This window comes from Thalassophryne amazonica, chromosome 23 (assembly GCF_902500255.1).
Source record: "Thalassophryne amazonica chromosome 23, fThaAma1.1, whole genome shotgun sequence".
NCBI lineage: Eukaryota > Metazoa > Chordata > Actinopteri > Batrachoidiformes > Batrachoididae > Thalassophryne > Thalassophryne amazonica.
Genome location: NC_047125.1, coordinates 19,448,979 through 19,474,781, shown reverse-complemented (window position 1 = coordinate 19,474,781; position 25,803 = coordinate 19,448,979). Strand labels below are relative to the sequence as shown.

Sequence of the window (25,803 nt, the reverse complement as noted above, 5' to 3'; positions counted from 1 at the left end):
GGTGGCCCCCAGTTCTCTGCAGAAACTTCTCCAGACCTGTGAGGAGAACTGAGAACCACGATCCGAGACAATGTCAGTTGGTATCACATGCAGACGTACGACGTGGTGGAACAGGAGGTCTGCTGTCTCCTGGGCCGTTGGGAGCTTCGGGAGGGCCACTAAGTGGGCCGCCTTGGAGAATTGGTCCACTATCATTAGGATGGTGGTCATGCCCTGGGACGGCGGGAGGCCCGTGACAAAATCCAGGCCGATGTGGGACCAGAGGCGACAAGCCACCGGAAGCGGTTGAAGGAGTCCTTGAGTCCTTTTGTGGTCCGCCTTGCCCCTGGCACAGGTGGTACAGGCCTGGACATAGTCCCGGACGTCGGCTTCCATAGACACCCACCAGAAGCGCTGCCGGACCGCTGCCACGGTTCTTCGCACCCCTGGGTGGCAGGAGACCTTGGAACCATGACAGAAGCCCAAGACCGCAGCCCTGGCCTCTGGTGGGACGTACAAGCAGTTCTTTGGACCGGTTCCTGGGTCCGGGCTCCGTGCCAGGGCCTCCCGGATGGTTTTCTCCACGTCCCAGGTGAGGGTGGCCACGATAGTGGACTCAGGAATGATGGGCTCCGGAGGATCCGACAGCGCAGTTTTGACTTTGTCTTCGTGTACCCGGGACAAGGCATCTGATCTCTGGTTCTTGGTCCCGGGGCGATAGGTGATCCGGAAGTCAAAACGCCCGAAGAACAGTGACCAGCGGGCTTGCCTGGGGTTCAGCCGCTTAGCGGTCCTGATATACTCCAGGTTCCGATGGTCTGTGAAAACCGTGAATGGCTCCGAAGCTCCCTCCAACAGGTGTCTCCACTACTCAAGAGCCTCCCTTACCGCAAGGAGTTCCCGATTGCCCACGTCATAGTTCCGTTCTGCCGGGGTCAACCTGCGAGAAAAGTAGGCACAAGGGTGAAGAACCTTATCGGACTCCCCGCTCTGGGACAGCATGGCTCCTATCCCTGAGTCAGAGGCATCCACTTCAACCACGAACTGGCGGCTAGGATCGGGCTGCACCAGAACTGGTGCAGTCGAAAACCGACGTTTCAACTCCCTAAACGTGGCTTCGCACCGATTCGACCAGGTGAAGGGGACTTTTGGGGAGGTCAGGGCTGTCGGGGGACTACTAACCTGACTGTAGCCCTTAATGAACCTCCTGTAGAAATTTGCAAAGCCGAGGAACTGTTGCAGCTTCCTACGGCTTGTGGGTTGGGGCCAATCTCTCACCGCCGCAACCTTGGCCGGATCCGGGGCGACAGAGTTGGAGGAGATGATGAACCCCAGGAAGGACAAAGAAGTGCGGTGGAACTCACACTTCTCGCCCTTCACAAACAGCCGGTTCTCCAACAACCGCTGCAGGACCTGACGTACATGCTGGACATGGGTCTCAGGATCTGGGGAAAAGATGAGTATATCATCCAGATATACGAAGACAAATCGGTGCAGGAAGTCCCGCAAGACGTCGTTTACCAAAGCTTGGAACGTCGCGGGGGGCGTTAGTGAGGCCGAACGGCATGACCAGGTACTCAAAGTGACCTAACGGGTGTTTAAATGCCGTCTTCCACTCGTCTCCTTTCCGGATCCGAACCAGGTGATACGCATTCCTAAGATCTAATTTGGTAAATATTTGGGCTCCATGCAGGGGCATGAACACTGAATCCAACAGGGGCAACGGGTATCGATTGCGAACCGTAATCTCGTTCAGCCCCCTGTAATCAATGCATGGACGAGTCCGCCGTCTTTCTTGCCCACAAAAAAGAAACCAGCACCCATCGGGGAGGTGGAGTTCTGGATCAGCCCGGCAGCTAACGAGTCCCGGATATAGGTCTCCATTGATTCGCGCTCAGGACGTGAGGGGTTGTACAGCCTGCTGGACGGGTACTCAACGCCCGGGATCGAATCAATGGCACAATCGTACGGACGGTGCGGGGGAAGGGTGAGCACCAGATCTTTGCTGAAAATGTCAGCAAGATCGTGGTACTCGATCGGCACCGCCGTCAGATTGGGGGGGACTTTAAACTCCTCATTAGCAGCAAAACCGGGGGGAACCGAGGATCCTAAACACTCCCGGTGGCAGGTTTCGCTCCACTGAGCCACAACCCCAGACGGCCAATCAATCCGGGGATTGTGTTTAATCATCCATGGAAAGCCCAAAATCACGCGGGAGGTAGAAGGAGTCACATAAAACTCAATCTCCTCCTGATGATTCCCAGACACTACCAAAGTTACTGACAGTGTCTTGTGTGTGATAAAAGGGAGAAGGGTGCCATCTAGGGCCCGCACCTTCAATGGTGAAGGGAGTGCCACTAGAGGGAGCCCTACTTCCCTTGCCCATCTGCTGTCCAGCAGATTCCCTTCTGACCCCATGTCCACCAGTGCTGGGGCCTGAAGGGTTAGATCCCCACTCAGGATCGTAACTGGGAGACGTGCAGATATGCGTGTATGTCCCATGTGAATGTTATGACCCACCCTTAGCCCAGTCTCTAAAGGTGAGTGTTGTCGTTTTGGTCGTTTGGGGCAGTCTCTGTATATGCTCTTTTGAGCAGCAGAGAAAACACTCCCCGCGGGACAGCCTCCTCATTCTGTCATCAGATCTCCTTTTGGCCCTGCTTGTCTCCCTAACAACGTCAGCAGGGGGAGCTGTAGCCACACGGAGCACTGAGGCTGTGGAGTGTGGGGAGGGCAGAACCTTTTCGGACCCAGAAGGGAGAGGGACGGTGCGTGCCCGGCCACGTCCTTCGTCTCGCTCCCGACGGCGTTGTTCTAACCGATTGTCTAATCATATAACTAGATCAATAAGCCCGTCCAAATCCTGCGGCTCGTCCTTAGCCACCAGATGCTCCTTTAGGACCAGAGACAGTCCGTTTACAAAGGCGGCGCGGAGTGCAACGTTATTCCAGCCGGACCTCGCAGCCGCGATGCGGAAGTCGACGGCATACTCGGCTGCACTCCGACGCCCCTGTCTCAGAGACAGCAGCACCGTTGAAGCGGTCTCGCCTCTATGTGGGTGATCGAACACCAGTCTGAACTCCCTCACAAACTCAGTATACACCGTTAGGAGCCGTGCATTCTGCTCCCAAAGCGCTGTAGCCCAGGCGCGTGCCTCACCTCGAAGCAAATTAATCACATAAGCCACCCGGCTGGAGTCTGACGTGTACATCATGGGACGCTGTGCAAAGACGAGCGAACACTGCATTAAGAAGTCCGCGCACGCCGTATGGTTCCGGGGGACTTATGTATGCTTCAGGGGATGGTGGGGGGGTTCGTTGAACGACCAGTGGAATGTCTATATTCGGCACCAGGACAGCAGGAGGAGGAGCTGCAGCCGCGCCCTGAGCGCGCGCTTCCACCTCCGTGGTGCGTACGGCACAGTCAAACGGCTGAGAGTTTACCTTCTTGGCTAGAAGATATCTCGGCAGGGAGGTGGAGTTGCTGATGTGGTGATGAGTGACAGCTGTCAGGTGGTGATGAGAGACAGCTGTCACTCCAGGCTGCTCCCGTGAGGCGGCTGCGCCCTCTCGTGCCTGAAGCCCGCACTTCAGGCAGGGCGCCCTCTGGTGGTGGGCCAGCAGTACCTCCTCTTCAGCGGCCCACACAACAGTACCACGACCTCTCAAGTGAGCCAGCCAAGCTGACTTGGAGCTTGACTTGGGGCTTGCGGTGCCATGACCTTTCAGGTCTTGCAAGTTGCAAAGCAACTCCAAATTTCTAACAGTGCTTGACAAAGAAGGATGTTTACAAGCGTGACTTGAAGTGCATAGGCATAGACACAGCCGGTTGGGAACCGCTTACAGCGAGCCGCAGTGGCTGGCGTCACGCAGTTAAGGCTGGTGTAACGAGTGGCCAAGTAAAACATAACCAATCAGTAGAGGGCAGGAGACAACAACGTAAGCAGAGTCAACAAGCTTAGAACCCTTCAACCTACAAGTGTACCAACTGTGGCTGGGATTGCCCTGCCAGAATTGGGCAACTAAGCCACTCCCGACAATGCCCATGACAACCGCCATAGCACTATCATCGTCTCACGAGATGGAAGGATATCAGAGAGAGAACATAATACAGAAAGGAAAAGGTTTTAAATTTAAAATGTAATTATTAAATATGGATACAAGTAGGAAAAACCTGTTTTGACATTGTTACAAAATGTAGAATTGTGGTGTTTTAAGTTGCATTTCCACTATTGTGGGTGTTGTTTGCTTTTGACTGATGTTCACGTTCCATGACATTCACATTCCATATTTTCCTGCCTGCCCAGATGCCATGCAGTATACCTTAAAGAAGATAAAAAACAAAACATGCCTATGGCGATAAACAATGTATTATAGCATGACTGCTATAAGAGGTTTTGTTTGAGAAAAATTGCAAAATTGTTGACCTTGTGTCACCATTTGGAGTTCCATGTCATCACAGCAGAATGTAAAACATGTATACGATTACAGATAATCACCTCGTGGCGTTACTTGGGTAGTATCGGAAGTCGTGGAAAACATTGTTGGGAACCTTGAAGGTAGAGGTGGGTGGATTGATTCTAATACGATACCAACGCTGGTATTGATATTGAACGATCCTCATGTAAAAAGATTGATTCTCAAGCTTTTTTTCTGTCCCGCAGGCACTGACTGTTGTGCACCCAAATTCATCAAAGTCTACTCTCTGTCTGTAAGAGCAGCGCTGCGCTGTGTCACACAACATGTATTCATGTTTTGTCATGGTTTGTCAGCCCTCCACCTCAGGAGATTTTGTTTTAAGTTGTGTTGAGTGATTTTTTTTTTTTTAAACACACAATACAAGTATTTTGTTGTCACGTACAATGTTTGGCAAAATTCTGTCCTAGGTCTTTTGGATCCTTTGGATCTATGACGCTTAAATCTGAAAAAGTATCAGTATCGATATCGGTGATACTAGGCCTGTATTTACTTGGTATCGGATCAGTACCAAAATTCCCGGTATCGCCCACCTCTACTTAAAGGGGCTTGTTGAACAAGTGCCACCACGCATCGTTATGATGGGTCTGAAAGAACGTGAAAGCAACAGGATGTAAAGGCCACACCCCCAAAGGCCTCCTGTCCTCTATGCTCTCCAACATGTCAAGTAGTTTGAAGGGTAGATGGCAGCAATGGAGACAAGTTCAGCTCCTTGCCGCTCTTCTCTTCACACTTACAGGACATGCCGTGTTTGGGAGAAGAACATCGGTAAATCAAGCTGAGAGAAACCTGGCAGAGGAGCTGGATTGGAGGTAGAGTACATCTTCAAAGGTGGTATGAGGAAGAACGTTAGATAACTAAATAATCCATCAAATCAAAATCAAATATCAATTTTTTTTATATAGCGCCAAATCACAACAAACAGTTGCCCCAAGGTGCCTTATATTGTAAGGTAAGGCCATACAATAATTACGGAAAAACCCCAACGGTCAAAACGAGCCCCTGTGAGCAAGCACTTGGCAACAGTGGGAAGGAAAAACTCCCTTTTAACAGGAAGAAACCTCCAGCAGAACCAGGCTCAGGGAGGGGCAGTCTTCTGCTGGGACTGGTTGGGGCTGAGGGAGAGAACCAGGAAAAAGACATGCTGTGGAGGGGAGCAGAGATCAATCACTAATGATTAAATGCAGAGTGGTGCATACAGAGCAAAAGAGAAAGAAACACTCAGTGCATCATGGGAACCCCCCAGCAGTCTAAGTCTATAGCAGCTTAACTAAGGGATTGTTTCAGGGTCACCTGATCCAGCCCTAACTATAAGCTTTATGCAAAAAGGAACGTTTTAAGCCTAATCTTAAAAGTAGAGAGGGTGTCTGTCTCCCTGATCTGAATTGGGAGCTGGTTCCACAGGAGAGGAGCCTGAAAGCTGAAGGCTCTGCATCCCATTCTACTCTTACAAGCCCTAGGAACTACAAGTAAGCCTGCAGTCTGAGAGTGAAGCGCGCTATGGGGTGATATGGTACTATGAGGTCCCTAAGATAAGATGGGACCTGATTATTCAAAAACCTTATAAGTAAGAAGAAGAATTTTAAATTCTATTCTAGAATTAACAGGAAGCCAATGAAGAGAGGGCCAATATGGGTGAGATATGCTCTCTCCTTCTAGTCCCTGTTAGCACTCTAGCTGCAGCATTTTGAATTAACTGAAGGCTTTTCAGGGAACTTTTAGGACAACCTGATAATAATGAATTACATAGTCCAGCCTAGAGGAAATAAATGCATGAATTAGTTTTTCAGTATCACTCTGAGACAAGACCTTTCTCATTTAGAGATATTGCGCAAAATGCAAAAAAGCAGTCCTACATATTTGTTAATATGCGCATTGAATGACATATCCTGATCAAAAATGACTCCAAGATTTCTCACAGTATTACTAGAGGTCAGGGTAATGCCATCCAGAGTAAGGATCTGGTTAGACACCATGTTTCTAAGATTTGTGGGGCCAAGTACAATGACTTCAGTTTTATCTGAGTTTAAAAGCAGGAAATTAGAGGTCATCCATGTCTTTATGTCTGTAAAACAATCCTGCAGTTTAGCTAATTGGTGTGTGTCTTCTGGCTTCATGGATAGATAAAGCTGGGTATCATCTGCGTAACAATGAAAATTTAAGCAATGCCGTCTAATAATACTGCCTAAGGGAAACATGTATAAAGTGAATAAAATTGGTCCTAGCACAGAACCTTGTGGAACTCCATAATTAACCTTAGTCTGTGAAGAAGATTCCCCATTTACATGAACAAATTGTAATCTATTAGATAAATATGATTCAAACCACCGCAGCGCAGTGCCTTTAATACCTATGGCATGCTCTAATCTCTGTAATAAAATTTTATGGTCAACAGTATCAAAAGCAGCACTGAGGTCTAAGAACAAGCACAGAGATGAGTCCACTGTCTGAGGCCATAAGAAGATCATTTGTAACCTTCACTAATGCTGTTTCTGTACTATGATGAATTCTAAAACCTGACTGAAACTCTTCAAATAGACCATTCCTCTGCAGATGATCGGTTAGCTGTTTTACAACTACCCTTTCAAGAATTTGAGAGAAAAGGAAGGTTGGAGATTGGCCTATAATTAGCTAAGATAGCTGGGTCAGGTGATGGCTTTTTAAGTAATGGTTTAATTACTGCCACCTTAAAAGCCTGTGTACATAGCCAACTAATAAAGATAGATTGATCATATTTAAGATCGAAGCATTAATTAATGGTAGGCTTCCTTGAGCAACCTGGTAGGAATGGGGTCTAATAGACATGATGGTTTGAGGAAGTACTAATGAAAATAACTCAGACAGAACAATCAGAGAGAAAGAGTCTAACCAAATACCCGGCATCACTGAAAGCAGCCAAAGATAACGATACGTCTTTGGATGGTTATGAGTAATTTTTTCTCTAATAGTTAAAATTTTATTAGCAAAGAAAGTCATGAAGTCATTACTATTAAAGTTAAAGGAATACTCGGCTCAATAGAGCTCTGACTCTTGTCAGCCTGGCTACAGTGCTGAAAAGAAATCTGGGGTTGTTCTTATTTTCTTCAATTAGTGATGAGTAAGTAAGATGTCCTAGCTTTACAGAGGGCTTTTTATAAAGCAGACTCTTTTTCCAGGCTAAGTGAAGATCTTCTAAATTAGTGAGACGCCATTTCCTCTACAACGTACGGGTTATCTGCTTTAAGCTGCGAGTTTGTGAGTTATACCACGGAGTCAGGCACTTCTGATTTAAAGCTCTCTTTTTCAGAGGAGCTACAGCATCCAAAGTTGTCTTCAATGAAGATGTAAAACTATTGACGAGATACTCTATCTCACTTACAGAGTTTAGGTAGCTACTCTGCACTGTGTTGGTATATGGCATTAGAGAACATAAAGAAGGAATCATATCCTTAAACCTAGTTACAGCGCTTTCTGAAAGACTTCTAGTGTAATGAAACTTATTCCCCACTGCTGGGTAGTCCATCAGAAGTAAATGTAAATGTTATTAAGAAATGATCAGACAGAAGGGAGTTTTCAGGGAATACTGTTAAGTCTTCAATTTCCATAGCATACATCAGAACAAGATCTAAGATATGATTAAAGTGGTGGGTGGATTCATTTACATTTTGAGCAAAGCCAATTGAGTCTAATCATAGATTAAATGCAGTGTTGAGGCTGTCATTCTCAGCATCTGTGTGGATGTTAAAATCGCCCACTATAATTATCTTATCTGAGCTAAGCACTAAGTCAGACAAAAGGTCTGAAAATTCACAGAGAAACTCACAGTAACGACCAGGTGGACGATAGATAATAACAAATAAAAACTGTTTTGTGGACTTCCAATTTGGATGGACAAGACTAAGAGTCAAGCTTTCAAATGAATTAAAGCTCTGTCTGGGTTTTTGATTAATTAATAAGTTGGAATGGAAGATTGCTGCTAATCCTCCGCCTCGGCCCGTGCTACGAGTGTTCTGGCAGTTAGTGTGACTCGGGGGTGTTGATTCATTTAAACTAACATATTCATCCTGCTGTAACCAGGTTTCTGTAAGGCAGATAAATCAATATGTTGATCCATTATTAGATCATTTACTAAAGGGACTTAGAAGAGAGAGACCTATGTTTAATAGACCACATTTAACTGTTTAGTCTGTGGTGCAGTTGAAGGTGCTATATATTTTATTTTGAATTTTTATGCTTAAATAGATTTTTGCTGGTTATTGGGGTCTGGGAGCAGGCACCGTCTCTACGGGGATGGGGTAATGAGGGGATGGCAGGGGAGAGAAGCTGCAGAGAGGTGTGTAAGACTACAACTCTGCTTCCTGGTCCCAACCCTGGATAGTCATGGTTTGGAGGATTTAAGAAAATTGGCCAGATTTCTAGAAATGAGAGCTGCTCCATCCAAAAGTGGGATGGATGCCGTCTCTCCTAACAAGACCAGGTTTTCCCCAGAAGCTTTGCCAATTATCTATGAAGCCCACCTCATTTTTTGGACACCACTCAGACAGCCAGCAATTCAAGGAGAACATGCGGCTAAACATGTCACTCCCGTGCGATTGGGGAGGGGCCCAGAGAAAACTACAGAGTTCGACATTGTTTTTGCAAAGTTACACACCGATTCAATGTTAATTTTAGTGACCCTCCGATTGGCGTAACCGGGTGGTCATTACTGCCGACGTGAATTACAATCTTACCAAATTTACGCTTAGCCTTAGCCAGCAGTTTCAAATTTCCTTCAATGTTGCCTGCTCTGGCCCCCGGAAGACAATTGACTATGGTTGCTGGTGTCGCTAACTTCACATTTCTCAAACAGAGTCCCAATAACCAGAGTTTGATCCTCGGCGGGTGTGTCGCCGAGTGGGGAAAACAGTTAGAAATGTGAACGGGTTGGCGGTGTACACGGGGCTTCTGTTAGAACTACGCTTCTTCCTCACAGTCACCCAGTCGGCCTGCTTTCCCGGCTGCTCGGGATCTGCTGGAAGGGAACTACGGCGGCTAAGCTACCTTGGTCCGCACCAACTACAAGGGCCTGTCTAGCTGTAGAATTTTCCACGGTGCGGAGCCGAGTCTCCAATTCGCCCAGCCTGGCCTCCAAAGCTACGAAGAAGCTACACTTATTACAAGTACCATTACTTGCTAAAGGAGGCCGAGGAATACTAAACATTTCACACACAGAGCAGAAAAGTGTAGGAGAGACAGGAGAAGCCGCCATGCTAAACCGGCTAAGAGCTAGTAGCTGCGCTAAGCTAGCGGATTCCTAAAAACACACAAAGTGAATAATGTGTAAATATTTAGAGGTGATTCAGCAGAGGGAGTGCTTTAGTTAAGGCACGTGAAGAGTACACTGTGAAACAAATCGTTATATAGTTACTAATCAAGCTAACTGCGCAGATTAAACAGCTAACAGACACAGCAAAACAACCGCTGTGCTCCGAAACAGGAAGTGATACATACCGCAGTGAGAGCCAACCACCAGTAGAGGCAAGCCCATCAGGAATCAGAGAAGGTGATGAAAGCAGTGTTTCATTTTGTTTGTTTCCCAAGAATTTCATCATGAGCTACATATATCATCTGTGAAAGCTTGAAGTGAAAATTGTAACCAGCGGCATTTTTTTTTTGTTTCCTTCCTTCTTGACACAGACGAGTGTCTTGTTGCCTCAGGTGAGCCAACACGTGTGTCATGGCCATTATGGCTCTTAACCTTTATCAGCTCTCCAATCCTGGTGGGGGGATTTGGTTCTGTAATGAACAAATACCAAGGCAAGTCCATCGTAATCCTTCGATTCCTTCATGGCGAGTGGAAAAAAAAAATCTCGTGGTTTGATACAGTAATGTCCTCAGATCAAACAAGCGAGCCCTTATCCACCTTATGGAAAGAGGAAAAGGACGCCGCAATGTTTCCACTCCTAAATGTGTTAAGTGAAATCTCACATACATCCACTTGAAAGTGGATTAGCGAGAATATATTTCCTTTTTAAGGCTTCATTCAGACGGGAGCCGGTCCTGAAGAAAGGTGTCCTTATGTAAACATTGGACTGGATCCTACTCATCAAAGGCAGCGGGGCACAAAATGTACATTTTTGGACGACTCCACCACGGCAGAAGTCAGCCACTGTTCACAGTTTCCACACACTGGAAGCTGGCACCATGCTGTAGAAACACTCAATTATAATATCAGGTTGGTGTTATTCCTGTTGATTATGCTCTTTGAAGGCTTCAGAGACCACTTCCTCTCCATTTCCAAAGTTAACATATACTGTAGACTTTGAAATTTAATTTGCCTTGGAGGTTAATGAATCAGAAGCTTAGTACGACTTTACCGCACCGACACACTCAAAGGTAGATTGGGGTGTTCTACATGTGAACGTTTGGAGATTGGGAGCCTGTTGGATGAGGTACTATGGATCATGGTTCACCCTCAAAAAAAAAAAAGAAAGTGTGTTTTCTTAACCTATGCCATGTTCCTTTCAAATAAATCCAAAGGAGACACTCAGTATATCTTGTGGAGCATTTGGACCGTCTACTACTTAAGCTTCATCCTCGTCCAAGTTGAGGATGTTCCCCCTCCTCTTTCCTGCACAGTAGCAAAACCGAGTACTTGAGCCCACTTTTGAAATGTCAGCTCTCAGTTCAGTGCAGGACTCTTGACGTTGGCACTGAACAGCCGCTGTGTGTTTTTTTGGGAAACCAGCTTGATCGACTTCAGCCAAAGAGACTTTAGGTGCCATGCACCATTAGTCTCGTTTCCAGCATGTCCTGCAGCTTTAATGGATGGATGCAAACTCTTGGAGGACACATTTAGACTGTTCAGTCTGGTGTTAAGACAATAACAGTGTGTGAGAAAATAACTGGAGCTCGTGGGGGAAAATTCTCTTGAGAAACAGACAGTTGGGATCTCAGCTGGGCCTCTGTTTAGCACTGAGAAAGGACATCTGTTCAGGAAGTGGTTTCTCAGCACCTCTTCACGAGTACATGGATGCATATCTCCAAAGCATCTCATCTCTACCTTAACCCTTAGAGTTGTGGTTGAGAGATCAGAGGGTTTGTGAAATGTGTTAAAATTAGATTTCCAGAAATGTACCGAGTCAGTTTCTAATAGTCTCTTGGGATTGGCAGTCACACCTTGGCAGCTGTACCTTCTGCATGGATGTACTCGTGTTGACGCCTCAAGGCTGGTTTTGTGTAGCACGCTGGCATCGTCTCAATCGACATTTGGAGAAAACTGTCTTGCAAATTCTTGTACTTGCCAATGATTGCATAACATTCTGAACTAATATTCTTAACTGACAAACTGAAATGTTGCATTGCGGCCCAACAGCTGCCACGTGTGCAAATCAGTGTCCAGCAGAACACCAACTGTACGTCAACATCTTCCAGCGTTTTACCGCAGTGACTTATGGGCTGTTACAAATGCCTCCATGGCTTAAGTGAGTGCTGACTGCGGGGCTTTAGACCAGATTTGATTTGTCTTATTTATGATTACACTCCTCAGCCCGTTCCCACAGAAGGCTGGTGTAAGGTTTTGCCGCAGTTGGCGAGTAACATTTAACCCCGACTACTTAAAAACTGATTTACCACCCGATCATCGTGAAGAAGATGAGGTTAGTTCGACGCACATCACAAATGTCAGATGGCTTAAAGATGTGTTAAACCCGAGAAATCTTGATTGTGAACATTTGGATTTCTTATGAATGGATTGAACTGACAAAATGGAGAGAATCTCTCACATGTTGAGGCAGAACTATCTGTGGGAGTCGTTTTCTGACATAGGAAACCCAATGGTTTATTTTTGCACAAAATTTATATTGACTTTTTCATGTATATCTTTCCTTGCGTTGTAGGTTTTCAAACCATATCGTGATCTCATTTGTCGCTTTGACTCTGAAATATTCCCAATTTAGTCACACAGCATTGCCACTGACAGCTTTATGGCAAATTCTATGCACATTTTCTGATTTATAGCTTGATGTTATGCCCAAAGCTCCCTATGGAAGCCCAGCCAGTATGTTAAAATGGTTCTGACGAGTGACACAAATGTTAAATTCAATAGTCCTGCCATTTCCTTTGACTGTTCCAAGTGTTATACATGACCCATCTTACTATACATCACTCAGAGCCCACCTCAAGTCAACGGTTGCGTCACAACGCCCCTTATACACTTTTGCCATAAATGTATCCAACAACCCACAAGACATTTCTGACTCAATCTTTGGGTTTCAGATTGGTGTGTGCGTGAGCCATGGGGACGCAGTTTTCATCAGAGAGTTCACTCTGATTCGACGGGACCACCTCCATGAGGAGCCTCTCCATGATGCTGGCCAAAAACCAGAGGATCCTGTAAGTGCCTGATTAAAACCACAGCAGTTACTGTCTGCATCAGATGGGCTACATAAATGTTCTCTGTCCATAAAGTTATGAATAATCTGCGGTGTGGTTGCTTTGAGTGACAACTGGGTAGAGGTGGTCACAACTGTAAGCCTCTACTAGAAGGTGACCGCTTGCTGTGTGTGGATTTGACTGTTTTTGGGCTTTCAGGGTATTTTATTACAATTATCTAAGATAATATTGCTTGCTGTGAGGTGAATCGTACTAACACAAGATCTAACAAGTCTGCGCTCCAGTATTTCCATTGGTTGAAATTTGATTTGTATGGTAGTGCTATTAACAGGTTTCCATAGATGTGGATAGATGTATTGTTGAGGCAATATGCCTGTCATAGTTTTCCACCAGTTATGAAAACCATTGCACAGTCCACAGAAATATGTTAATTAATCACATTACCAGTTACCTTGAGAAAGATTGGCAGCTTCGAGGTAGGTGGGTGTGTTTGGGCTTCATCCATCCTGCTAGTTTTGCCCACGTACCACCCCTTTTCCAATTCATAGAGTGGGTGGAGTCAGATGCCGCCAATATGGCACCATCCAAAACCAGTCCACTTGACCTTCAGACTGCCTATCTATCTATCTATCTTTACTCTATGGTCTGTGCCTTCAGCCCTTTAGCCCCACCCAGGGGCTACATTTTTAGAGGTATGTTCAAAATGTTGATTTTCAAAAATCAGGTCTTAGGAACACTTTGATATATCAAAACCAAAATTGGTAAATGGCCTTGAGACACAATTGTGAGGAAGTCCAAAATTTGGTGTGGGGACGGTGCTTCTGATGGAGGATTCTTGGTCACGTGTTGTCTTGTTTCTTTAATAATACGGGAAGATTTTAAGGGGGAAAAACAATTAATCTATTGCGGCATGTTTATGTAGCTGAAACGCATCAGAGGCGAGACAAATCAGACGTCCAACACCTCAGTAATGAACAGAAGTGAATGATGATGGTGGGATGCTGGGAGTCGACGTAATCGGGGTGGTTAAGGTTGATGTGAAACAGGGCAGCGCATGTGTACTCGCATACGTTTTAGGGTGGAGGGGCGTTGCCGCGTTACTCTCAGTCTGTCATCACCCCTGAGACGTGTGGTTATGGTCACAGCAGTTTCCTTACACCCATCTCTCACCCAGCTGTTTTATCTGATTTTGGAGGAGTTCTTGTTGTCAAACGTTTTATATCTTACGCGCCCATTTTGTCATTCTTTTTGGACAACTTCGGTCCCACTGCAATAATTTCGGGAGGAATCTGCTAATTCCCTGCCCGGAAACATGCTATCTTCACTTAAATGTTCGTGTTTTTTGAGTGATATCCAAACCAAACATCACAGAAAGAGTATCTATTCTGTAAGTACATGTACTCACATTATTGGACGTACGCTTAACATCTACACCCTAAACTGCCATTTTTTTTCCAGTCTGTGAGAATGAATGTAATTTGGGGGGCAGCAGGGGGGGGGGGGGGGATTATGAATCCAAAACAACATGACAGCCATTTGTTAATGAAGATAAAAGTAGGCATATTAATGTCCCATTAACGCAGTGTGACATGATGTATACAATAATGTAATAGATAGAATGTGTGGCTCGGGATGTGGCTAATTAGAATGGCGAATTCAAAGCACTGCTGTGAATGTTTTAGTACCTTTGAAACAGTCATATTTCAAGCATTATTTTTGATTCATGTGCTGTGCTTGCCACCTGGTGAACACTGACACCCATACTGGACAGTTCAGGAATGGGTATCAAATCAAGAATTTCATCTTTAAAAGCTCCAGGCAGCATTTACAGGTGAAAAATATGTTAACTACGTGCTAACTTCCTGATTCTCGTGGTTAGGTCAGTCCCCTTTCAGTTGTTGTTTAACTAGCCAAACAATATCAAATATGGAAGCAACTCTTCCATATTTGATATTTGTTTCCAGCCCCTTAAACTAGCTTGTTGATTTGCTCTGCCCTTCTCTAATCGGAAGGCGGAGCCGGGACAAAGCATGGCTGAACAGTTGGTGGACGTGTCCCTCCAGAGAAAGCATGGGTTCAGGCATGACCTCTGTGACATATGTCACAGAAGTCTAAAATGAGTTGTTTTGCATGTAAATGTTGCTTATTGCACCAGATTTAACACACAAATACGGCAAATTGAAAAGGTTTAGCATGAAACTTCAATAATATATTCTGATGAAAAGTCAACACCAATTAGGTTTGTACCATTTGACCCCTTTAAGAGAAACATCACGTTATTTAAGTAAAAAAAAAAAAAAAAAAAAACAATACAAATGGTCATTTAGGGGATAATCTGGTTTAGAACTTGATATTTATTCAAAAAAAGGTGATTTCCTGACATCATTTTTTGATGCAAACTATTTTTCTCTCCATGTACTCTGTGATCCTGACATTAGTTGGCTGACGACCCCCACGAGCCACTGAGTACTTCCTCTCGGTCTTTCCTTCGCCTCTATCGCTGTTCCGTGTTGGACTTTGGTTCAATATTAATTTGAGCTGATGCCAAGACAAATTGCTGCTTAATTAACAAGCAACCCAGAAGGGAATCTCAAACACTCCATAGTGGATTTGCCTTCTCTTGTTGAACTTCCATGACCTATCTGCCAGGGCCAGCCGGTGACCAATAAGACTGACCACCACGGGACCCTTGCAGTACCCTGTCCCCCCACGGGGGGCCAAATGAATTGTTTTCTCAATGTTTTTTCTGGCAGCCTCACAACAAGCTGCTTGGACTGAACAGAGCTGCCTTATTTGAGCTAAAGACGTACCCGCCACTCTATGTTATCCCATATTCTTTATGCAGGGTGCAGCTCCATAAATGTCCAGCATTATTAAATAATATGATCTGGTTTATACGGATGATTAGTTCTGTTCTGGTATCAGACTTCGTGTGCTGTTTGAGAAGGCCCTGTGTTTTTTTTTCCCAACATGACAGTACAACAATATTATTTAGTGTAACATAAGGAAACTGACCTGTTCTATCATCATTCTTTTAATATATAAAAATAAAGCACAGAGATTCATGATAAGGGTCAATTGGCAGCCATTTTGGACACCATTTTGAATCTTAAACCCATGAATGAATTTAGTTTAGGCACAAATGAGTTTGCCGTGACCTGCAATGGTCTTCCCATTGAATCTCTGTGATATTTAAGTTGTTTAAAGGTGTTTTAGTGAAAAACCCTATTTTGGCGGCCATCTTGGATAACTGGCTTGAGGCCAGTTTTTATTTTTGGGAACATCCTGATTGTGTTTTGGGTCATCTGTGGCAGGATGAAGGTCCTGGGTCCTGATTGAAAAGATGTTCCCGCTAGCTTGGCTAACGGGGAATTCCCCTTTGGCTGACCTGGTAGAGGATTGTCTTTAGTGCGAGCCGTCTGGGGTTCGATCCCACCGCCATCCCAGCCACAAAGGTCCTACGGTCACAATTGGCATTGTCGGCAGGATCTGGGTAGTCAACAGAACATGCTTAAATGCACTTCAAGATGAGTCAATAATGGTGGGGGAGATATGTAGCAGGATGAAAGTCCTGGTCCCGATTGAAAAGACGTTCCCGCTAGCTTGGCTAACGGGGAATTCCCCTTTGGCTGACCTGGTAGAGGAATGGTCTTTAGTGCAAGCCGTCCGGTGTTCAATCCCACCGCTGTCCCAGCTACAAAGGTCCTACGATCACATAAGGAACCTAAAAAAAGTTGGTTTGGTTTAGTCCTGGGATGGGGGTACAAAGGTAGTGGTCATAGCTCCCCTTGTAGAAAGTGCATACCTCGGCCAAGGCCCAGCACCTGATTGCGATCAGACCTGCGAGGGCATTGGTTTTGACCCTGTGTGTCTGTTATTTGGACCAAACTTGGTAGATAGCAGAAGATAAAGTAGGAGCATGGTTGGCAAAGGCGCCAAGCAACTCTCCATCATACAACTACAGGCATGAGAAGGCACATAAGGTTAACAGGTTTGGCAACATATGTCGGTGCACGGGTTATTTAGAGACTTATAGGCAGGCAGCAAAATCTTGAAATCTGCTTTTCAGTCACAGGGAGCCCAGTGAAAGGGAACCAGATCAGGTGTGATGTCATCCAATCGCCTAGTTTAGTCAAGACCCAGCAGCAGGATCCTGAACTATATGCAGACGTCTCACACTCTTCATGATAAGAAAGTAAAAACATTTCAGGATGATTTGAGGTTAGCAAAGGACAAAGTAATTTGATTTTGATAAAAAATGGTTATGTCAAGGTCAAACTTTGGCCCCAGTGTAGGTGGTATGTAGAACCGCTATTTGAGGATTGGTTCAAGATACACTTGTATAAGTCAGATATCACCTTTCTATTTGTCACATGACTTTTGACAGTGTGAGACCTTGAAAGGCGGCTCTATGCAGTATTTGAGAAAAACAGAAGTCTCCTGGTGTACATACTATGAAGTTCATGAAGAACATCCAGCAGAGAACTTCTGCCAAATCTGGATCGGCATGCAAAATAAAGTTCAAACCGTGTCAGGTTATTGCTGTTCCTCAGAACAAGGAGTATTTATTAAACCAGACATGAAGGCTGAGTGCCTCCAAGTCCCACTGACAGGGGTGCAGTTGAATTGGCTCGTATCTACCTAAACATTGCTGGATTTGTTGCTAGACTTTTTTAAAAAGTTCCTCAAGGAGTCTAAAGTTTACCCGAAAATCTGCTCAGCTGGTACCGACCCATTGGACAAATTGCCAGTGTAATAAATCTTATTCAGCTTTACGCCTTAATACGTCATTGCCTAATTTTTTTTCAGAGTTCCCTCAAACATAGGCTTTCCATGCCACTTAAAAAAAAAAAATCTTGATTGATCTACATTTTGTTTTTTCCCACAAAAAGAAGAAGAAAAAAAAAAAATCAGAGTAGAAATCGTAACTATAACTTGGTGTTTTTTGGTTTTTTTTCGCTGTAAAACACCAAGTCTGGCTGCATGATTACGGATTGTGACAGTGAAGTGGTCGGTAATGACAGTTCTTTAAAACGGTGTGGTATGAGAACACTTCCCAACATGTTTCACAGACTGGACAGTTTTTTTTAATACATGTTTGCGGCAATTATTTAACAAAAGTCTTTTTGCTTATTTATGTGCCATATCTCTCTTATCTTCTCTCACTTCTGTACACACCAAACACGACGCCTTAATGTATGTTCATCCTCGATGCAGCAATCATTGATTTGAAGAAAATAAACCTACTTTCAGCATGAATAAACGCTGAGCTGGTTCTGCTCGCTGGCAGGGTGTCATGGTTCAGGGTCATTGGGGTTGGGCGAATGGGGCCGCGAACCAGCAGGGGCGGTGAACAGCAAGCGCACCAAGTCGTAAGGCCAACAGCGGGTTGCAGAGACAGATTGCTGTCTCTCAGCTGCACAGTGTCTTAGCTAGCAGCTCTGTGTTATATGCATGTCATGCCAGGTGGAAAGGGCATCGGCGTTGCACAGATAAACACTCCATTTGTTTTCATTCAAAAGGATGGGCATGTTAGCGTTGGCATTCCAAGAGGATGTTTTTTTCCCCACTACCTCCTGGTGTTTATACGACTACTTAAAGTGTTAGCGGTTACTGTCATCCAGTGAGGTTACCACGTGAAACACAAAACCTTTTTAATTCATGAGTTGTTGAACTGATTAGGTTCGCAAAGGTGCACCATCTATTAACTGGTAAACATAGGGGTCAAAATATAGGGAGAGGGGAGAGTTCACGCATCCTAGAGTCTGCTGGTCTTAGGGTCCACTGGTCCTAACCTCTTTTTATTACAACCCCAAACTGATTTTAAAGTTCACCATAACCAGGACTAGTGGACCCTAGGGCTAGTATACTCTAGGGCTAGTGTACCCTAGAACTAGTTGATCCAAGCACTAGAGTTAGTGTACTCTAGCACTAGTGTACCCTAGGGCTAGTTGACCCTGGGGCTTGTGTACTCTAGGGCTAGTGTACTCTAGGACTAGTTGACCCAAGCACTAGGGTTAGTGTACTCTAGGGCTAGTGTACCATAGGGCTAGTTGACCCTAGGGCTCGTGTACTCTAGGGCTAGTGTACTCTAGGGCTAGTGTACCATAGGGCTAGTGTACCAGTAGGCTAGTGTACCATAGGGCATAGTGTACCATAGGGCTAGTTGACCCTAGGGCTAGTGTACTCTAGGGCTAGTTTGAACCTAGGACTATGTACTCTAGGGCTAGTGTACCCAAGGACTAGTTGACCCTAGGAGTAAGGGACCCTAAGAGTATCTTCTACTACTGCTAGCTGCATCTTCAAATGATGGAGCTTAACCAAAAAGAAAATTATTTGATTTTCAGAAAAAAAGGAAAAAGTTTAAATTCTAAGTCAAAAGCCAAGATCAACATTTTGACCTCATACCTAAATCAGGGCATAGACTCCATTATTTGGAGGGTACAGAAATAGAACACTGGATGTTCAGGATTCCTGTTGTGAGGAATTGCTTAAATTTACACTTATGGTGACAATTAAACAGTAATACAAAGTCCTATATCACCTTCATATTGGTCACATGCCCTTTTTGTTTTTTTGTGACCTTGAAAGATCAAACTCAAGGTCATGACAGTTTAACTCCAACAGTTTGGAGCCAATATGGATTCCACATTATACTTTTTCATGCTTACATTTGAATAAAATGTGATGTGGAGGAATTACTGGATTTCTGGACGCACAGTGCGCCGCGGACATTGTTTCAATGACATGACTCATTTGATGACTGACGGGTCATATTAAAGAAAACGGGAACTGTGGTTTGTGTCACATTAGCGGTTACACAGTTAGCCTTAGCATATGTGGTCATGCTAACCGCAGTCGACGTTAACAGTTTTCCAGTAACACGAATGTTTATCATGACCACAAATGATGATGCTAGCCACTAGGAAACATACCTCAAAACTGTTCATGTCAACAGCATCTTGTAGCAGTTTTGAATGGCTGAATTCTTGACAAAAATCTCTTTATTGCCAGAATTATTTTACATTTGTTGTTTTTTTCTTCTTCTTGATTGTTTTTCTTGTTTCACAATACCCCTTTCAACCTTAAGAAACAGACTTGAATGTTACAGCTTAAATCTGAAATGTGTTTATATCCCAACATTATCTCATATTTATTCATTATAATTGTTTTCTTTGGAGAAACCAGCTGGTCTGGATTGGTCCATATTGCATGCACCGACTACAAACTGTTCGCATGGATTTGAAAACGTCTGGGTTGAAACAGTACGTTAATACCACTTTTCGTGCGGCCTGTTACCGCCGCATGCCAATGTTTGTTTTTGCATAGCCAGCTTTTTGAAAAACACTCTGTCATGCTGCCTGCCTGGCACGCGGATTCCAACACTTTGTTGCACGCTGACATTCTGAACAAGACTTAGAAATGAATTCAAAGACATGTTGTGCACTTTAGTTGGCCGGCGCTTTTGGCACATTAGAGTGGTGTTTGAACAGTGCAGCGGGTGCTGGTGAGTGCGGTGCTCAGCCACGTGGCGTTGGAAACCCAGCGTTGGCTGTGCTGACATATGTGTTTACTAAAGCTTTGGCCGTCGTAGCGCGACATCGAAGATTGCCCGCACTTGATGTGGTGACTGGAGCCGTGCTGCTGAGGCAATGCCACTGGAGACAAGCCCCCAAAACAGCACCCACATTCCAAACATGAGCGAGTGGAACCAGCAGCAGGGTGTCTGCTGGCTACCGTTGCAACAGCGCAGCGTACCCTCATGTAATCCCATCGTTGTGTTTGTGTTTGCGTGCTGACGTGCGTAAGCTCTGTGGCGTGCCGTATGGGAATCCATGTGTTTGTCATTGCTGTGCCTTTGAAAACACTATCTCACGTCACTGTCTTTGATTAATGTCTCTCTTCCTTTCCACCAAGAGCCCCCTCATGCTTTTTTCTCCTCACCTCTTGCACTACCTCCACCTCAGTGTGTGCAGGCATGCAGGTAGAGTGTGCTGTCTAAGTGCCCCTGCAAAGAAGGGAGGATCAAAGAAAGAACAAAAAGCAATGAAAACATAAAATCTTTCATGATTATGATCAGATCAAAGTTAGCAATCAGGATCAAAGTTCAGTAACCAGTATCAAAGTTCAGGATCGAGTATCATTATATTACTGATGAGTGAGCAGCAACATGATCAGCATCACAGCTCAGCATCTGGATCATATGTCATGGATAAATGTTGACCATTCGGAGCAAAGATCAGGATCAAAGATCAGGGATGAACAATGAGTGATGAAGAACTAAATTTAGGATAAAGACTAAAGGGCAGTGAACTAGATCAAAGATTAGGAATAATGAGCCACAATCAAGAATAAAGCTCAGGATCAAAGGTCAGAAATCAGTGTTCAGGGATGACAATGCGTGATAAAGAAAAAAAAATCTGGAATAAAGATCAAAGCTCAGTGAACTAGATCAAAGATCAGGGATAAATGAGACATGATCAAGTACAAAGATCAGAATGAAAGTGTCAGCAATCAAGTGTGAGTGAGTGATCAAGTGGTCAGGATTCAGCCTAAATTTGCAGTATTAAAAAATGTTGAATTCACACTGACTAATCAGGAACAAACATCATGTATTCATGAGTGATCAGGGTAAATATCACAATCAAAAGCCAGCTGTGAGGATCAAAATTAAGGATGAAAGATAAACATAATCACCATGTTTATCTTTGATCCTTAAGTTGGATCCTGACCAGAAACAAAGCTTAGGACCAGGATTAATGGTCCCAAATTGGGATCAAAGATCAGGCATTAATGATGAGTGATCAGGTTTAAAGACCAGGATTTGGATTAAAGGTCAGCAATAAGAATCAAAGATCAAGGATTAACAGTGAGTTTTCAGCAGAAAGGGTCAAGATGAAAGGTCTGCAATCAGTATCAAACTTGAGGAATTAGTAATGAGTGATCAGGAACAAAGATCAGATCAGGATCAAAGGACAGCAATGAGGATCTAAGAATGTTTGAGAAAAGATCAAATGGATACCTCGCGATTAAAAAGAAGTCAAAATGTAAACGGCAGTGGGTTACACCTTGGCAGAGGTATGTGCTCTCTGTGTGCCTTTCGAGTTGTTTTTGTTTCCATTTGTGTGTCTTATTGTTTTGTACTTCACCGTACACATTTATTTTACAAAAATGTCAAAAATGCTCTGGGCTTTGGCGCAGCACGTTCTAATTGCCTCTAAGTGGAGGGGATTGTTGCTGTTAAACCTCATATTTTTTGGTTCTTGTGCATATTTTACAGAAGATTAGCACGACGTTGCCATAAATGTGGCTTCATTCTGTCTGAAATGAAAGGACAGTGATGGAAATTTTAATCATAGCATTTTTCAAATGAGAAATATGGATGCAAAATAATATCTCGGCCTGTTTTTCTTCTCCCGTGTTTGGATGTTAACACCTGGTGCTCATAGTGGGCACTTGGCTCAGGCGGTCCACAGCATGTATCCAATCTCCCGTGTAAGCAGCAATGTTATCCTGAGCGCAGCAGTAATTACCTGCTGCTGAAGGATCCGTACCACCCATGCGAAGCGGCATTTAGGTTAACCAATTGGGGAAGGTACAACCCAAAACATAGCCTGTCTTTAATGTGGGCTATAATGGCTCTGTGTGCCGGTTGTTGGACGAGGTGCAGCAGCTCCCAGTTTTCCGTCAGGGGAAAAAGTGTGTCCTGTTCTGCTCTTTGCTGTATTTGTGGAGCCTGTGGTGAACTAACTGGATGTAGGAAGTGCAATTTTGCAGGTTTCATCCACCAAAAAGCCTGTCAGCAGTGTTACAAATCAATTAAAAGCAACTGAAATTTGACCATGAATAATCAAAAGTGCCACATTATCGATATGCATCCTAGAGGTTTTTATGATGATGTGCCGTGTTTGACTTTTAATCTGTCGGATTGAAGAAAACGATGACAGACGTTCGCATCAGTGCATGATATTTTTCCCACTTATCTTACCCTAACTGTTAGTTAGCAGCAACTGCGGTTCAAAGAATACTATTTGTGTTAACCGCAATTTGCATTAACTGCTGAACGTTAATGTTAGCTTTAGTTAGCGTCAGTTCTTTACTATCGATGTGAACCATGATTAGCATAAACCGCTAACCATAAGAGTTGACCGTAGACCATATTAGCTGCTCATAGTTAACATTAGCCGTTGTTAGCATCATCATGGTTTGCATTAAACACTAATGGCTTGTTAAGTGCATCATGTGCTAAGTGTAGCATTAACAACTGTTACTGTCAATTGCTAACCATGACAGTTAACCACATTTAGTGTACATTCAGTATGAAGTACACACAAATACGAACACATGCATGCATCTAAGCTAGTTGTGCCCACTAGCTTGTGTCGTAACAGTTTTTGTGAACTTTGGAAAAGAAAAATCTTTACTTGTATGTGTCATTGTGACATATATTCACAAAATTATAATTCTCTGAGCCCCTCTAGAGATAAAACATAGTATTAATCAGCATATGAATTTAAACTTTGCTTATAGCAAGAGAGGTTCTAAATATCAAGTGACTATCAAGATTTTGAGGGCCACAACATTGCTACATTGAGATAATGTAATTGTCTATTGATACTAAGGAGCACGCGAAATGCAGTTAGTGTACGCACATGGAGTTAGCATGACTCGCGTGACTACAAATGCTAGCCACGATCAATGTTGGTGGTTGGAACCATTGGTATATAATGTGCTCTCATATGCTAATGTGTGACTGCATATGATAATGCTAACCACAGTTAGCCTTAGTCAAATGTGCCACATCAGCGTAACAATGCAAAATTTCCTGAATTATGCATTTTTTTTTTTAGACATTTTTGACGGAGCCAAAGAGTGGTGATGTAACGACGGATATTTTTATTGTCATGATAATGGATGTGTTTTAATAGAATCCAGATTTCTTGTTCAGCGATATGTCTTTGTATTCATAAACATCCAACATTCCCTCTCCGGGTCATTTTTCAAGCTCTTGCTGTATAATCTTCATGGACAGCGTTCTTTATTTTGCTCAGTGGAAACCGTATTGAATGACAGCAGCAGCTACATTTCTGAAATCTAATTTAAATTTTGTTGTTCTGTTGGGTATAAAGAGCTTGTCTGGCCTCAAGTTGTGTATTCTTAAAGGCTTTGCTCCCAGTAGGCTGGTGCTTAACTTGGGCATCTCTGGTTGCACAGGAATGGCGGCATATTGACAGAGGGTTTTGGTCCTACATTCGGGCCGCGGTGGTCTCCCTGTGTGCATGCTGAGAAACCATCACTGCAACTCATGTAAGTACCTTGAGCGTAAACATGAGAAAGTCAGGACCGTGACGTTTGTGTGTGTGCAGACCTACAGTGGGGCCCACACCCTCCTGCACACATTCAAAGACCGTTTTCACTCTCGGGGAACCCTGGGAGACAATTTAATCTGTTCACAAACCACAAAATTGAAAAATGACCATCACACTTTTCCAAACTGTAAAGTGAACTGTGCTTGCTATATAAGAAGGCGTACTTACGCTAAATCTTCATACAACACGTCGGCAAGCCTCAGACTTGAAATTGGCTCAATTTAGGGATCTTTGTATGCCGTCATTTAAAGAGCCAAAACACAGCACGGAAACAGTGTTCACAACAGTCATGGTCAACCTCTTGAAGAATGGTGATTTTTGGAGAATTCGCGCACTTGTTCTGCTCGATCTGACTGCTGCTTTTGCCATGGACTGGGTTGGAATGGTGCAGAAGATGGTTGAACACATATGCAGACTCACCACCCACAGGTATGAGTAAAAAGGCGTTATCTCAAAAGATCAGGCTGGAGTGCAGTACACAGGAGGGCAGTCAGAGAGGCGGCGGTACAGGCAGGAGTCAAGCACAGTTCCAAAACGCCAACAGACAAAGTACATGGGCTGAGGCAGGAACGAGGTCAAAAACAGAGCACGGTCAAACACAGCAAGGCAAAACAGAGCACGGTCAAACACAGCAAGGCAAAACAGAGCAAAAACAGGCTGCAATGTGGACAAGAAATCACAACAAACTGGCAGGGAAGCGGTGAACTCAGAAGGCTTTAATAGGGCAGGTGGTGATTAGGGGAACAAGACACAGCTGTGAAAGAACAATCTAGAAGGGGGGTGTGGCAAACAAAAGGGAGAAGATACCCATACCAAACCCTGAACACCAGACAAGAGAGTGCCATAAGACAAAAAGCAACGTGACCAGGGCCCAACTAAAAGATGAACTTAAAGCCACAGTGAATTAAATAAAATACCAAAACCAAAGGTGAACAAAACCAAAGATAAAGACTTAGCACCAAGGAATTAAACCAGGAACTAAATGCAAGAACTAAAAAGGGGAATAACAAGAAAATAAATGCTAAGACAAACTGGAACAGAACTCACATGTGACAAAAGTAACACTAAACAGATAATTTAACATAAGACAAACGAAAAGCAAACAGAAGTAAAACTAATGATAATACAATGGTGAAAAACAACGGCAGGACGGAACCGAGACACATGACTAAAATATGATTAACAGGAAATAACTGATAAATAAAACATACCAAAGAAAAGAGAGAAACAACCAAACTGTGACTTAAATGACTAAAGTACAATCAAGTGAAAAATAAAACAGTTGAACAATAACCCCAGACATGAACAGGACAGGACATCCTGTATCTCCACTGGTAAATTTAAGTCAACTGAAACAAATATTTTTTTGGTGTACCACAAGGATCTATTCTTGGATCTCTGCTTTCCAATTGTACAGCATGCTCATGTGTGTTAGAATTGACCTTTATGCTGATGATTTGGTAATCTCAGTCCCATAAGAAGGCTGCAAAAATGGATTCTAAGAAGCTATCCGAAGTTTAAAAAAGATATTCACTATCTCTGAAATATAGAGAGCAGGTTAGGAACCTCAGGGCAAATTTAGATATGGGTTCAACCTTTGATAATCACATTAATATCACTCTGTAAAA

At 44.0% G+C, this 25,803-nt stretch overlaps 1 protein-coding gene across 5 annotated transcripts in view; it reads left to right on the top strand.

The window, feature by feature from the left end:
* The window catches only part of adamtsl3 (ADAMTS-like 3), a 128,115-nt gene that overhangs the window by 38,718 nt on the left and 63,594 nt on the right, over positions 1–25,803 (top strand). For all 5 annotated transcript variants that reach the window (XM_034164040.1, XM_034164039.1, XM_034164042.1 and 2 more), the window contains exon 2: positions 12,690–12,806. In XM_034164040.1, coding sequence (XP_034019931.1) covers positions 12,690–12,806 — 117 coding nt within the window. The remainder of the gene's footprint in view (positions 1–12,689; positions 12,807–25,803) is intronic.